This window comes from Phyllostomus hastatus, unplaced genomic scaffold (genome assembly GCF_019186645.2).
Source record: "Phyllostomus hastatus isolate PE091 unplaced genomic scaffold, TTU_PhHast_1.1 phas_scaffold_501, whole genome shotgun sequence".
NCBI lineage: Eukaryota > Metazoa > Chordata > Mammalia > Chiroptera > Phyllostomidae > Phyllostomus > Phyllostomus hastatus.
The window spans coordinates 63,681,331-63,696,454 of record NW_025334033.1 but is presented as its reverse complement, the minus strand read 5'-3'; the positions used below and the strand labels follow the sequence as shown (position 1 = coordinate 63,696,454).

At 44.0% G+C, this 15,124-nt stretch overlaps 1 protein-coding gene across 1 annotated transcript in view; it reads left to right on the top strand.

Annotated features, from left to right (window-relative positions):
* Positions 1–15,124, top strand: part of ATXN3 (ataxin 3) — a 29,670-nt gene continuing 14,546 nt past the window's right edge. Inside the window, exons 1-6 of the mRNA XM_045823051.1 lie at positions 1–75; positions 7,250–7,414; positions 7,674–7,718; positions 11,937–12,022; positions 12,409–12,475; positions 15,028–15,115. Of these exons, the coding sequence (XP_045679007.1) occupies positions 52–75; positions 7,250–7,414; positions 7,674–7,718; positions 11,937–12,022; positions 12,409–12,475; positions 15,028–15,115 (475 nt within the window). The 5' untranslated portion in view covers positions 1–51. The remainder of the gene's footprint in view (positions 76–7,249; positions 7,415–7,673; positions 7,719–11,936; positions 12,023–12,408; positions 12,476–15,027; positions 15,116–15,124) is intronic.

The following is a 15,124-nucleotide window of genomic DNA, read 5'->3' as shown; positions in this document are numbered from 1 at the left end:
AACAGTAAGGGGTGGTCCAGCGCGGGGGCGGTTGGCTCCAGACAAATAAACATGGAGTCCATATTCCACGAGAAAGTGAGTATCCGCGTTCGGGGGGTTACCTGCGTGCGGTGCCGTGGCGGATGTAGCGCGGTATGGCTACCTCCCCGAGAGCTGGGTGGGGCACGTGTCGGCCCCTTGCCGATCTTGCCAGGGGGGAGGAGCTTCCCTGGAACGGGATCTTTGCCGAAGCCCCCATCGCATCCTCCGCCCGTGAGGCCCGCGCCCGAGGTTCTCGGGGAGTCCGGTGGCCAGGGAAGTCCCAGGAGCCGGAGGGAGGCAGGGCAGGGCGGGGCCGGGGACGCCACAGGGCACCGGAGGTGGTGGCACCGAGTGGGCTTGCTGGTGTGCTGCTCCCCTTTCCGTAGGATTCCCTCTCCCGTCCCTTTTCCCCCATGATCCGTAGCCAGTCACCTCTCAGACACTTCCCTCCATCCTTCCCAACTCTTCCAGCCCTACCCTTGGCAGAATTAACTTTTCCTTCTCTGGGCTCCTGAAGTCTGTGTTGGAGTCTCCCCTGCAGTTAGCTCCCTGGGGTTGTATTCATGTCCTCCTCCTGCACCACGTCCTGGAGTCTCTGAGTGCAGGGAGCCTGGCTCCCTCCCATGGAGGCCCTGCCATTTAGGGATGTAAAGTAGGCATCCCTTGTGCCCATAAACAGGGAAGTCATTAAAGAGTTTTTGTTACGAAATGTTTGGGTTTCGTTTCTTTCCGTAGACCCATCTTTCCGGATTAGGAAAGCAGCTTTCTTATTAGATATTAGGGGTGGACTGAAATTGTAGCGTTGTGGTCCGCCTAGCTTGTTTTGCTTTGATTCTTCAATGGCCACGCACTCGGAAAAAATGTGTTGGTGGCATGTGGAGAAACTCGTCTTTTCCAATATACAATTATCAAGCCATTTGGGTGTGAGTGAAACCTTCCTCGGGGGGACTTTGGCACATGATACCTTGTTTCATAAAAGTTTCATGTCTTCAAAGGGTTGCTGGTGAGTCTCTTATTTAATAGGAGAAAAGAGGTTTTGTTAAATACCTGTAGTAAGTGATCCTTTTTAAATTAAAAAGCCTCACATACACGACCATCAAATAAAGCGATCAAAGACAAAAGAGGCACAGCATCAATATCAACAGTGTTGAGTGGAGCGTCCTTCTTTAGAGAAAACATTTCAGAAGTTTTGGTGCTAGAATAGACCGGTTTTTATGTTTGGGGAGGAAGGACCTATTGCTGTAGTTATCACTAATCTTGATAGACATGGTTGATGAAACTTGATGAAACTAGTTCTGAAAAGAAATTTAGTTGCTTGGCTAAGGAATTGGATGAAGAGAACCCTGTATGTTTACTGATTTTCAGAAGCTTTGGTATAAGACCAAATATTTCAATGCCATTTCTTGAGAATTATGCAGTGTATATTTTAACAATATTGTTACTGATTTTAGATAGATTTCAGTGAAGGTAACTACTATGGGATGAAAGGAAGCTGCCTGATGGCCTAATGAAAATCTGGTTATGTGACAGAAGTCACTCAATTATCAGCATGTTTGTAAGCTTAAAGATACTTTAGGAATATATTTACCCTTATCATAAACTTGCATATTCTTAGCAAATGAAGGCTCTTGAATTAAAGTTCTTCAGGCATATTTCAAGAGTATGGGAAACACCCTTAATCATAGGGCCCGTTGTTAATTTTATCGCAGTCCCTTGCGGGAATGTCAATGTGCCATTTTCCAGCACCCTCCCTTCCCCTCCACCACATATATTTAACCCTTGCTACGTCCTGGGTTTGGAGAGCCAGAGGACCAACTCGGGCTCCAAGGAAGCTGTGCATGAAGGGGTGTCCGCCTGCAAAGGGGACCTGCAACTTGGAATGTGGGTTTCCCCGTATTCAGAGCTGTTACTTTGAGTGCCCTTTTATTAATTAAAAGGTAAACTCAACAAACTGTTTACCGCTGTGTCCCCAGTCCTTCCTGTAGTGCCTGGTCCAAAGGAGATGTTCAGTAAACGTTTGCATAACTTGAGTTCTTGGAGCATCTAAGATGTAGATGTTGCTGTTTATCTAAACAGTTTTTTTCTGTAAATATTTTAGGCTCTGCAGGTCATAGATGGCGTCACATATTCTTGTTTGTGTTTTCACAGCCATCTGGAAATGTAAAACCACTCTTAGCTACAGGCGCAGGCTGAATTTGACTCAAGAGCGAGAGTTTGCCAGTCCCTAACTTGAACCCTAATAGTAACTGGCCACTAACTGGTTTTTGTTTTGTTTTGTTTTGTTTTGTTTTGTTTTTGTTCTGTTGCCTGCTTTCTGTCATTTTTGTTATCACTTCCATTGCTGACGGCTCCAGGTGAGGTCGCTGTGCCATCTGAATTGGTACTTTTACGTAATGTAAACTGAGGATGGCAGCCAAACTTGCTGGGATTACATTTAAAATCAGTGAAAATACTGAAAAGATTCCGAGCATCGACTTTCTGACATCTGTTATGCTCTTTTGTGATTGCTGGCGCTTAGCCATATATTTGAGGTGTAGGAATAACCGCATTCCACCCAAGCGGCGGGAGGAAGTGGTAATAACACAGACTTGAAACCTCTGCCTGGGTTTGGAGCCTCGCTCTGCCGTTTTGCCACCTGTGTGCTCCTGGATAAGTTACTTCTTATCTCTCTGCTGTAGTGTCTTCCTCTGTGGGGTGGGGATATCACAGGGTTTGCCTCAGACTTCTGAGAGCCTAGAATGCTGCCTGGCTCGTGCCGTGGGAGTGCTGGCCTCTGTCACTCGGAGGCCGGTGTTTGCCGAACCTCTGCTGCAGTGAGAGGTGGGGCCTTCATGTCTTTCGGACGGAATGACGTGCTGCTGGGTGGGTGGGGTGGCCCCTCTGCTCCCTGCAGACACACCCTTAGGTTTGTGCCTGGTTTCTTTCGTAGGCAGTAGTGTCTCTGGGAGTTTGAACTAGTTCAGGTTGGTCCTGAGGACTTGGAGGGCAGTGAGGAATGATTTAGGTGCTGTTCCCTTTGGCTGTTTTATAAAACATCATGGTAAAACTGAAGATGCCACCGGTTCATCCTCTGAGCGCAAGGCGATAAATTTGGGCCAGAAATCATGGAATGTGAGAATACCTCTGAACTTTGACTGTAACAAGTGAACTTGGAGTCAGCTTTGGTTAAAGCTTGATAAGAAGCAAGTGGCTGGGGATAGGTTGTGGGGAGAGGAGGTTGCATAATCTTAAGAGGGGCCGTTGTACAATTTTTTTTTTTTTGGTCCGTGTAGAATTTGATTCTTCTTAGGACTTTAAAAAGTGATTTTAAATTTGGAATGGACGATTTGTTCTTTCCTTCAATTAAATCATAGTAGAAGCACAGAACGATATTATTTCCTATAGTAATACAGTTTCTCTTAGGATTTGATTTCAAGTGCTTATTTTTCCTTTTTTATTTTTAATATTTACTTTTATCCTCACCTGAGGATATTTTTTCACTGCTTTTAGAGAGAGAGGAAGGGAGAGAAGGGAACATTGATGCGAGAGAGAGGCATTGGTTGGTTGTCTCCCGCACATGCCCAGATCTGGAATCATACACACCTGGACTCAGGACCAAACCTATAGCCCAGGCATGTGCCCTGACTGGGAATTGAACCTGCAGCCCTTGAGTTATGGGTTGACACGCCAACCAACTGAGCCACACCGGCTAGAACTCAAGTGCGTAATTGTCATTTTTTAAATCAAATAATTGGATGTCCCTATTTCTATATATGAGGTCTGTCCAGAAAGTCTTCAACCATGTGATACGAAAAATAAAGACATTTATTGAAGAAGACCCAAGAAACACTGTACACATGACAATGATGCCTCAGTCCCCTTCAAAGTAGGCACTTCGGGACCTCACACAGTTCCCCCAGTCACCACCAGCTGCCCCATCGGATTTTCCGGAATCTCATCCATGGTCTGAAATAGCTTCCTTTTCACAGGTGATTTTAGTTTTGGGAAAAGCCAGAAGCTGCAGGGCACCAAATCGTGCTGTAGTGGGGCTGAGTCACCTGGGTGATTTGATATTTCACCAAAAAACTCTGCACGAGACGTGATGCATCAGTGGGCACGTGGTAGTGAAGCTGCCAGTCCCCAGTTGCCCATAGCTGTGGCCTTCTGAATCACTTGAATAGCTTCCGCTGAGAAATGTTCAAGCTTAACGCAAAACTTGATGCAGATTCATTGCTGTACTCCCTCAGTCATTTTGAATGCCACGGCCACACAGTACACATGTTCCCTCAGTGGCGTCTACCGCCCCCACTGACCAGTGCAGTGAAGTCATCGTTGTTCTGCATGTGCACTCCAGTCCGCTCCCCTTGGCTGCCAGGGTCCATGGATGTCACTAAGCCCTTCTCGCTATATTCACAATGGCTGGACTTTTTCCGGACAGACCTTGTATAGTATTTAATGTGGTAACCATAGTTTGAGAGCCCTAAACTGAGGCATGTGGTCTGACAGCAGGACAGAAAATTTGCATTAGGACTGTTCCCAGGAAAGTCCTTGTCGCCGTATTCGGTAGCTCTTGCCGTGTGCAGTAGCTGTATCTTAGCAGAAGCTTTTTTGCTGTTTGAAATTCTTGCAGTATTTTTTTATTGACTTTATACATAGGGGAAAAGCATCAATTTGTTGTTCCACTTATTTATGTGTTCGTTGGTTGCCGCTGTATGTATGTGCCCTGACCAGGGGTGGAACTGGCCACCTGGGCATATTGGGGCTAAGCTCTCACCCGCTGAGCTACCCAGCCCGGGCTGCTGTTTGAATTTGTAAATCGAACACATGTAGGGGCACACAAACCCTAAGAGTGGAGCTCAGTGAATTCTCTCCAAGTGAACACACATGTGTGAATAACACTGTGATCGAATAACAGACATGTATTTCCCTGAACTCCCTAAGCCTCCCTGTGGCCTCTTCGTCCTGCCTCGGCCCCCTGCAGGGGCAGCCACGGTCCCGAGTCCTAACATCATGGGCTAGTTGTGCCTCTTGCTGAACTTCTGTGAATGGAGTCACATGGTGTGTCCTTTTTTGAGTCTGTCTTTTTTTTTTTTAAGATTTATTTATTAATTTTTAGAGAGGGAAGGGAAGGAGAGACAGACAGACAGACAGACATCAATCAATGTGCGGTTTCTGGGGGCTGTGGCCTGCAACCCAGGCATGTGCCCTGACTGGGAACCGAACCTGCGACACTTTGGTTCGCAGCCTGCGCTCAATCCACTGAGCTACGCCAGCCAGGGCTGTCTTCTTTTAACATTGTTTGAGAGGGTCATCCATGGTGTCGAAAGTCATTGTAGTTAATTCATTCTTATTGTTATGTACTATTCCTTTGTGAATGTAACATGATGTATCCATTCTACTTTGATGGGCATTTTAGTAGTTTCCAGTTCGGGGGGCATTATGAATTAGGTGGTGCTTTTTTTAAACATTGTTACACATGTTTTGATGAACATATTTTTGCGTTTCCTTTGTTTGCATTCTGTCCCTAGTAGTGGAATAGCTACATCATAGGTAGATCATAGGGTGTGTAGATATTAAACTTGAGTAGGCGCTGCAAACAGTGTTCCAAAGTAGTTATACTAATGTGCAATTTCACTAAGTAGTGAATAATAGTTTTTGATGTCTCTAGTCCTCTCCAATATTTTAGCCATTTTGTAGAGTGTGTAGTAGTAACACACTGTGGTTTTAATATTTATATTCAATACTTTTCCCTGATGGTAATGAAGTCGAGCACCTTTTTGTGGTTTTTTTAGCCGTTTGGCTCTCCTCTTGTGAATGCCTGTTTGCCTTGTCCTTTTTCAGTGGAGTATAAGTAGGACATCCGTGCATCCTCCGTCGGCATGTAGTGTTCAGTGGGAGTTGCTCTCTGGTGGGGAGAACTCAGCAGAAGGAGAAGGAGGTGGAAACAAGTCCTCTCTCACCGTCACACCAGGTTGTGCACTTGACTTAGCCAGAAGGCCTAGACGCGACCAGGTGATGGAGATGAATTTATCTCAGCCCCTGTCCCAGCCTCAGACCGTCTCCGCCCTGCCTTCCTGTTCCTTGCATGTGTGTTCCTTATGTCTTTTTTAGCAGCGGAGTGTTGCTCCTGGAATATGAATTCGCAGGAAGAATAACTGCCCTGCAAGGAGGTGTCCCTCGGGGCCACTGTCTGTCGTGTGCTGGAGCTCAGCACAAACTGCAGGGTGCCGGACAGCCTTGCGGAGTGGACTGTCCCGGGGCAGGGTTCAGGGCCAGGGTCAGCAGGAGAAGGACGAGTTCTCCCCTCTGCCGTCATCCCCCAGAGAGGCAGACCTCCGTGGTCTCTGTTCACCGGAGGGGTTCCCTTCACCTGTGAGTCTCTCCGCTCACAAGGCGAGCTGGGGAGGGCACCACCTTGGAGGGGTGGTGAGTGGGCTTCCCAGGGCCGGGCAGTCTGGACACAGACTTGGATGGTCGCGTGTGTGAGAAAGCCAGCTGCCCAGCACCGCAGGCCCTGGGGCCCCTGGGAAGTTGTGCGTCCTCACCTCGCAACAGGAAACCGGTGATCCCACGGGGAGCCGAGCTCGGAGGCAGCCCCCTAGTTGGGCTCGTCCAGAGGTGAGCTCCGGGGATGCTTCCAGTCAGTCTTCCCGTGTGTGTATCTTTGTCAGCGTTCCCTGCAGAAACCTCAGCTCCGTAGCTGCAGGTCTTCGGTGACGTTCAGTAACAATTCAGTGCCATGAAATTCAGTAAGAATGGAATTTTACTTCCGTGTGTCAGTTCTTGAGATAGGAAATCACAGGAGCAAGCATTTTGACCAAGTAGAGATTATCTCGTTAAAAGAACAAATGTTCCAGGGATTACAGTTTCCTGTCAGCATGAGTGGTTTGCCATGGGGTCTCTGAAGACGAATTTATTTCAGGCACTGAAAGTGAGGGAGGATAAATGCTTATAATTTTTAATACAATATGAGATTTGGTATATTTCACAGATGTTCGTTTAATATAGATCATTCTTAAGTATTTGATCATACAGCTAAATTATCGTAGTTTCACCGATGGTCGAGTTGTAAAACAAGTGTTCGATGAAAATGCACGTGCTGTCTGTTAGTCCTGTTTGTCTAAAGCTGAACAGGTTCCGTTTTGACAGTGTTGAGAAGTTCATGATTACATTCCTCTTTAAGGCAAGACACTGGACGAATCTGTTCAACAAATCACATTGGAGTTTTTTTTTCTTTTGGAACCATTAGCAAGAAGGCTCACTCTGTGCCCAGCATTGCTTGAATAATCTGTTGCAAGGAGAGTATTTTAGCCCCGTGGAACTGTCGTCGATTGCACACCAGCTAGACGAAGAAGAGAGGATGAGGATGGCAGAAGGCGGCGTTACGAGTGAAGACTACCGCACATTTTTGCAGGTACTGATTTCAGACTCATGCGGCTGCCTTTTTAAAAAATAATGTGGGTACTGAAAAAAAATAAGGAAAAATGTGCGTATTGTTTAGAAGAGAGCACACCCTTCTCCCTATCGGGATCTGACCTGTTAATTATAACTCTGCTCTTGACTTTCTCAATGGGAATGCATAAGATGCTATTTTAAATATGCACACTAATGACGGTTTTCCTTTCTCTCTCCACCCTCCACCCCTGCCTCAACTGCCTGTCCAAATTCAACAGCAGCCTTCTGGAAATATGGATGATAGTGGTTTTTTCTCTATTCAGGTAAGTAGTCACACACATGTGCTGCGTGTCGTTGTTGTCCCAGGCTCTGTTGAAGCTCAGGGTGTGATCAATACGATTATCTTTAAAGTCACTATAACGATGTGACCCTCAGAAGTTCCCCCGATAGATCGTGTCCAAGAGAATGAGATTGTACTCCAGAGTAGTAAGTGTTTCTGTAGATAAACATGAGTGTTAAGGTTGTAGAGTCTTCAATTTAGGGTATGGTTTTTTAAAAAGATGATATACTTTGCATGTGGATACTAATAACCTTAACTCTAATTAAAGTCGGAGCCTTTTAAACTTACTATCTCTTGTGTAAATTTGAGAAAAATGCAACACCTTGCTGCCTTCCCTTTAAACCACCCTAGTGGGACTAGGTTCTTTTATGGTGGTCTGTGGCTATGCCTTTTATTTGTTGTTTAACATACAGGATTCAGAGGAAGCTGTACTGCTTGTGAGATTCTTTGACCTGTAGGTCTCTCATTCTGTTTGTCATGCCTGGGAGGTGTACCTGGAGTTCTTCCCAGAGCCTCTCCTCGGGGACCTGTGTCTGCAGATGTCTTGGTGTGTGTTCCGCTTGTGCTGTCCTGGACTCCTCGCTCCCCAGCATTTCCATTCAGTGCTTCCCTGGGGACTGTTAGGGTAACGGATACCACGGGGCTGGGATCCAGGCCGTGAGGGGCCCAGCCCTCCCCGTTCCTGGGTGTGGCGCTGCCCTTGGTGCTGATTCACATGTGCCCACTGCATTGCCTCCACTTTTGCCTGCTGGTTTCTTTGTGAGCTGCCTTGGAGGGTAGGTGGTGAGTATTTAGAATTCTCCATTTTATTTCCAGTTTGAAATCATCAGTATTATCTTTTGTTTTTTCCTAAAATTCTAAACATAGGATAACAGAAGTTTAAAACCTACAAAAACTTCATTTTAAATCCCTTGAAAAAACTCATTTTAATAGATATCTAATTATCACTATTACTGACATATCAGGAAGTGGGTTGAAATACAACTTTCCTATGGCAGGACACATATCAGCCAAATTATCGTATGTGGAGAGAGAGAGAGGACTAGTTTTAAGAATGCACTTTAAGGATAGACTGTACATCTGGATTTTTGAGGCAGTTTTATCTAGGAATTGTGTGGATCCCTAGAATATCCCAGAAACCTAGTGTTAGGAAGTACTATTTTAAAAATACTGTATTGATTATGCTGTTACAGTTGTCCCAATTTTTCCCTCTTTGTCCCCCTCCACCCAGCACCCCCCACTCCCTCAGGCGGTTCCCCCCCATTTGTTCATGTCATGGGTCATGTGTATAAAAGTTCTTTGGGTGCTCCGTTTTGTATACTGTAGCCATTACATGCCCATGGCTATTCTGTAACTACCTATTTGTACTTCTTAATCCCCTCCCCTCTTCACCCCCTCCCCCACACCCTCCTCCCATCTGGCAACCATCAAAACCTTCTCCGTATCCATGATTCTGTCTCTATTCTTTTTGTTTGCTTAGTTTGTTTTTTAGATTCAATTATTGATAGATATGTATTTATTGCCCATAGTTTTGATGTTTTTCTTTAAAAAGTCCCTTAAACATTTCGTGTAATAACATCACCATGTTTTGGTGATGATGAACTCCTTAAGTTTTTTCTTGTCTGGGAAGCTCTTTGTCTGCCCTTTGATTCTAAACGATAGCGTCGTTGGATAGAGCAATCTTGACTGTAGGTCCCTGCTTTTCATGACTGCATATTTCTTGCCAATCCCTTCTAGCCTGCAAGGTTTCTTTTGAGAAATCAGCTGACAGTCTTATGGGAACTCCCCCATAGGTAACTACCATATTTTGCTATGTATAATGCTTGCTTTTCTTTTACCCAAATTTTTGAGGGAAAAATAAGGATGCTCATTATACAGGGGTAGTACTAATTCCTTATCTTTATGCATTCTTTTAATTCTTTTATTTATGCTTATGTGTTAAAAGTGTAACTCTAGAAAGCAATAACAATACCTGTATGCAAAATAATACTCTGGAATACAACAATTGCTTTTGTTTCTAAATATAAATAAAAGGTTGAATTAAAAAATGAAAGGAAAGGTTTTTTTCCTGAAAGCTTAGGCAAAAAAGGTGGGTGCACATTATACACAGGAGCGCATTATACATGGCAAAATGTGGTGGTGACTTGTTTTCCCTTGCTGCTTTTAAGATTCTCTCTTTCTCTTTAACCGTTGGCATTTTAGTTATGATGTGTCTTGGCGTGGGCCTCTTCACATCCATCTTGTTTGGGACTCCGTGCTTCCTGGTCTTGCATGTCCATTTCCTTCACCAAATTAGGAAAGTTTTCTTTCATTGTTTTTTCAAATAGATTTTCAGTGTCTTGCTCTCCTCTCCTCCTGACACTCTATGATGCGAATGTTGGACCTCTTGAAGCTGTCCCAGAGGCTGCTTACACTGTCCTCGTGTTTTGGATTCATTTTTCTTGTTCTGATTGGTTGTTTATTGCTTCCTTATGTTCCAAATCATTTGATTTAATTCTCGGCTTCCTCCACTCTACTGTTGTTTCCCTGTAAGTTGTTCTTTATTTCAATTAGTGTATCCTTCATTTCTGACTGGGTCTTTCTTATACTGTTGAGGTTCTCACTAAGTTCCTTGAGCATCTTTATAACTGGTATTTTGAACTCTGCATTGAAAAATTGCTTATCTCCATTTTGTTTAATTCTTGTTCTGGAGTTCTGATCTGTTCTTTCATTTGGGCCATGTTTCTGTGTCTCCTCCTGTGTTTGTTTCTGTGTATTAGGCAGAGCTGCTTTGTCTCCCTGTCTTGGTAGCGTGGCCTAATGCAGTAGGTGTTTAGTAGGGACAGTGGCACAGCCTCCCCTGTCACCCAAGGGCCCCTGGGTACTAGAGGTGTGCCCTTCGTGTGGGCTGAGTACAACCTCTTGTAGTTGAGCCTTGGTTGCTGTTGGCAGGTCAATGGGAAGGATTTGCCCAGGTCAGTCCGTTGCAAGGACCGGCTGTAGTCACTATCCACCAATCTGCACCCTTGGTGGAGATCCGCTGTGTGGGGGCAGGGTGGTGGTGCCCCAGCATGGTCTGTAGCTGTCCACTGGGTGCAGAGGCTTTGGGGTTTCCTGGGTGGTCAGCCCCTACCTGGGTTTTATCCGGGGCCACCCTGCCTGAGCTATAAAGCAATCTGAGATGGCTGCTACTTGGAGATTCCCTGGCAAAGCCAAGCTGTGAATCTTGTCTGGCTGCTGCTAGTGCAGGGCCTGGGGCTCACGGAGACCAGCTGTTGCTGATTTGAGAGGATTTAGGAAGTTCTGAAATGTGAGCCAAGACCAGCCATTCATATGGAAAAGCAGCTTGGGTGGGCCCTTAAATTGGGTGGGGCAGAGTCTTTGAGGATCTCCAGGGCTGGGTAAACAGTGTTAGTCAGGTTGTGGAGTCTCAGATATGGCACCAGCTTGCTGGCTCTATGGCCCTGTTGGGGGAGGGTTCAAAAAAGGGACAGTGGCTTCTACCTACTTGCTCTCGCCTTGATGCCAGTCTCTTCACTTCCTTCCTGTATGTCACTGGGGCCTCTTAAGCTGCTACGCTGGTGCTGCAGCTCTGAGGAAGTGAGTCTCCATGTTTGGGTCCTTTAAGGGAAACTGCTCGGGACTCCAGAAGTTTCTTCCACTGACTCTCTCCCTGCCGGTTTTTGCAGCCAGAAGATATAGGAACTTATCTTTCTGGCTCTGGAACCCTGGGCTGGGGGGCCGGTGTGATGCTGGGAAACCTCACTTCTGGGATATCCTTCCCAGATTTTTTCCACCACATGTGGGTGTGGGACCAGCCTGTTCGGCGTGTGCCCCCCTCCTACCAGTCTGGATGGGTGTGGTTTTCTTTAATTGCATAGTTGTCTGACTTCCATTCAGCTTGACTTCTGACAGTTCTGAGTGATGGTTGTTCCATCGTTTAGTTGTGATTTTCATGTGGTGGTTTGAGGAAGGCAAGCTGTGTTTACCTGCGCCGCCCTTTGACTATAAGTCCCTAGAAGCAATTTTTAAATGCTATGCTTGTATGTTATTTATAGATGTAGTGGTATATCTTACACACACTTGTTAAAAATCATAGCCTTCTGGAGAAATTGGTGTATGAAGTACAATTGTTTGCACAGCTAACATGGCTTTCCCTGCTTAAATCTGAAATTGAACAGCGTAGCTCATGAGAAATTGCTGTTTGTTTTTTTTTTAACAGGTTATAAGCAATGCCTTGAAAGTTTGGGGCTTAGAACTAATCCTGTTCAACAGTCCAGAGTATCAGAGGCTTGGGATTGATCCCATGTAAGGTTTTATTTTGCTTTTCCTACATTTCTTTACCTAATTTTGATTTTGAAAGTTATCATTTCTTAAAGGAGAAAAATACATGTTCAGTGCCTTCGTCTTGATGTGCCCCGTGTCACTCCCTTTTCGCCTTTGGGGGCATCCGTGTGTCCCCAGCCATCCTGGCAGCACAGTGTCTGGGCACCGGGCTGCTCCTCGGGTGTCCTGTGACGCCACCGTTCACATCGCGTCAAGGACCTGCGCACAGATGCTCTCTGGTGTGCTCGTAAACATCCGTGACACTTAGCTGTAAACATGGTCTGAAATTACAAGTTTTGTATAACCCTATAACCCTTGCCAGTAGACAAACTTAATGTTGGGTCTCTATTTTTTTTTTCCTTTTCTAGAAATGAAAGATCATTTATATGCAATTATAAAGAACACTGGTTTACAGTTAGAAAATTAGGAAAACAGGTAATGTTTCTCCTTTTTCCTTGTCATTTTTCTCATTCCACACTTTATTTGCAGCTAAAATGTAAAGGATTAGATGAAGAAATTTATCAGTCATGTGTAGGTGGCATAGTTAGAAATTTCCTGTTTTAAAAGACAATATCAGTTTGCCTTATAGATTTATTTGTGACAACCATTGCTGTATCATAAGAAAAATTCTTTATTTAAGACAACGGCAAACGTGGTTACTTTTAAGTGGGTTTTATGTGATAAATGTTTTGTCGGTTAACTCTTCCATTAATAGATTTGTATTTAGCGCAGCGGTGTGACAAAGCTTGAAAGTGTCCAGAGGGAGTGAAGTTTTCAGCCATGTTTGCTTTAGCATAACAAATTCTTCACATTTCAAACTGCCACATAATACATATATCCCCATAAAATCATTTCTCTTAAAAAGAAAAAAGAACATGAGCTGTGTCTTGAGCAAGGCTTTTTTTTAAGATTGAGGAACGTGCCTAACATTTTATTTTTTAACATAATTACCAGTGATCTTTGTACGCACAGTTCTATTTTTGAAACAATTATTTGAAGTCTGATTTTAGAATTTTGAATCTTTGAGTGAGTGTTAATAAAAATGGGCTAATATAATAAAGAATTAACTATTTTTTAAAAGGATTTTATTTATTTTTATTTTTAGAGAGGGGAAAGGAGGGAGTGAGGTAAAGAAACATCAACCTGTGGTTGCCTCTTGAGTGCACCCTGCTGGGGGCCTGGCCCACAACCCAGGCATGTGCCTGACTGGGAATAGAACCAGTGATCTCTTGGGTCACAGGTTGGCACTCAGACTACTGAGCCACACCAGCCAGTGCAGAAGGAATTAACTATTGATACATGCATCAACATGGGTGATCTCCAAATAATTATGCTCAGTGAAAGGTAGATACCAAACTACCTACTGTATGGTTCCATTATGTAAAAGTGTAGAAAATGCAGGCTGACCTGTGTTGACAGAAAGCAGATCAAGCAGTGGTTGCCAGGGATGAGGAGGGCAGGGAAGGGTGAGGAGGTTCCAGGGCATAGGGGCTCAGCAGTGGTGAGGGCGTTCACTCTTCTGGTTGTGGTGATGGTTTCATGGGTGTATGTGCATGTTAGAACTTTTCAGATTGTGCACTTTAAATATGTACAGATTATTGCATGCCTGTTACACCTCAATAAAGCTGTTTTCAAAAATAATACAAAAAGACGAAGTCAAGAAAGTACGTTGAATTAATGCAATAAAGGATAATTCAAAAACAAAAAATACTGCTATTATCTTTTTACTCAGCTGCCTAAATGCAGCTTCATCTTAAATGGTTATGTCTATTTTTAAAGATTTTATTTATTTTGGGGGGAGGGTGGAAGGGAGGGAGAGGTAGAGAAACATCAGTATGTGACAGAAACATCGATCCGTTACCTCTCTCACCCCCAACTGGGAACCAAGCCCAGAGCCCAGGCATCTGTCCTGAATGGAAATTGGACCAGTGACCCTTTGGTTCACAGGTCAGCACTCAGTCCACTGAGCCACACCAGCCAGAGCTTAAATGTCTTCAGGTCCCCTCCTGAGGAACTCAGAGCTAAGCAAGTAAGGCACAGGAAGTGTGGTGGAGCAGAGGGTGACCCAAACGGGAATCGACTCCAGGGCAGAGCGAGGGCAGGACACTGGGGGTCTGTGCCTCTGGTTTCCTTTATGTCTTTGAAAAGTATGATCACGTATTCTTCACATTTTGTGTCTATAGTAGTCCAGGTATTTTTTTTTTTTTAAGATCTGACGGCTTGGATTCCAGAAGTTCTTTTATATTGATTTGCATGTAGATTTATATCATTATTTTGAGAGGTTTTTAAGATTTTAGTTCTTCAAAATTGTATTTTCACATTTTAAATTACTTTATCTTTGACAAAGACAGGAAATGTCAAACATTGGCTAATCTTTAGCTGTAATTTATATTTTTGTTTAAGATTGTATTTTTTCCCTGTTGACTCTTCTGTCTGAGGTCCCTTGTAGGTTGAGTTCGGGTTCCTACGAAGCAGTGACTAGATGATGTTAGTTACACACAGCGGTGGCTTTCGCAGTCTTTTCAAAATGAGTTGTGATTTAAATTTCTCCCTGTATAGACAGGCTTTCTCACAGTGAAATCTTTGACCAAAATGATCGGTAGTAGGAAAACTTGGTGTAGTTGTCATTTTTCTTCCACATCAATATAGTGTGATTATATTAGGGTTTTCTTAGGCATGCTTTGAAAAAAGGTTTAATTATAGCTATTAATGAAGCTAATTTAAAGTACTGTCAGTTTCTTTTCTTTTGGGGGGATTTAAAGTTTATGGCTTAAAACAAACTTTTATTTTTAAAAAATTTAATAGTGATAAATCATTCTGTTTCAGGTTTTAAAACATTTATTTACTCTTTAAAGTCTCAGTTTGATGTGTTTTCACTGTTTAGACAGCCTTACTAAGTTTAGACGGTGTATATTTATTCTTAACGTGTGAAACATCCTTATTCATTATAATGTACACTAACTGAAACATTGGCAATTTTTTTCCAGTGGTTCAACTTGAATTCTCTCTTGACGGGTCCAGAATTAATATCCGACACATACCTTGCACTTTTCTTGGCTCAATTACAACAGGAAGGTAAGTTAA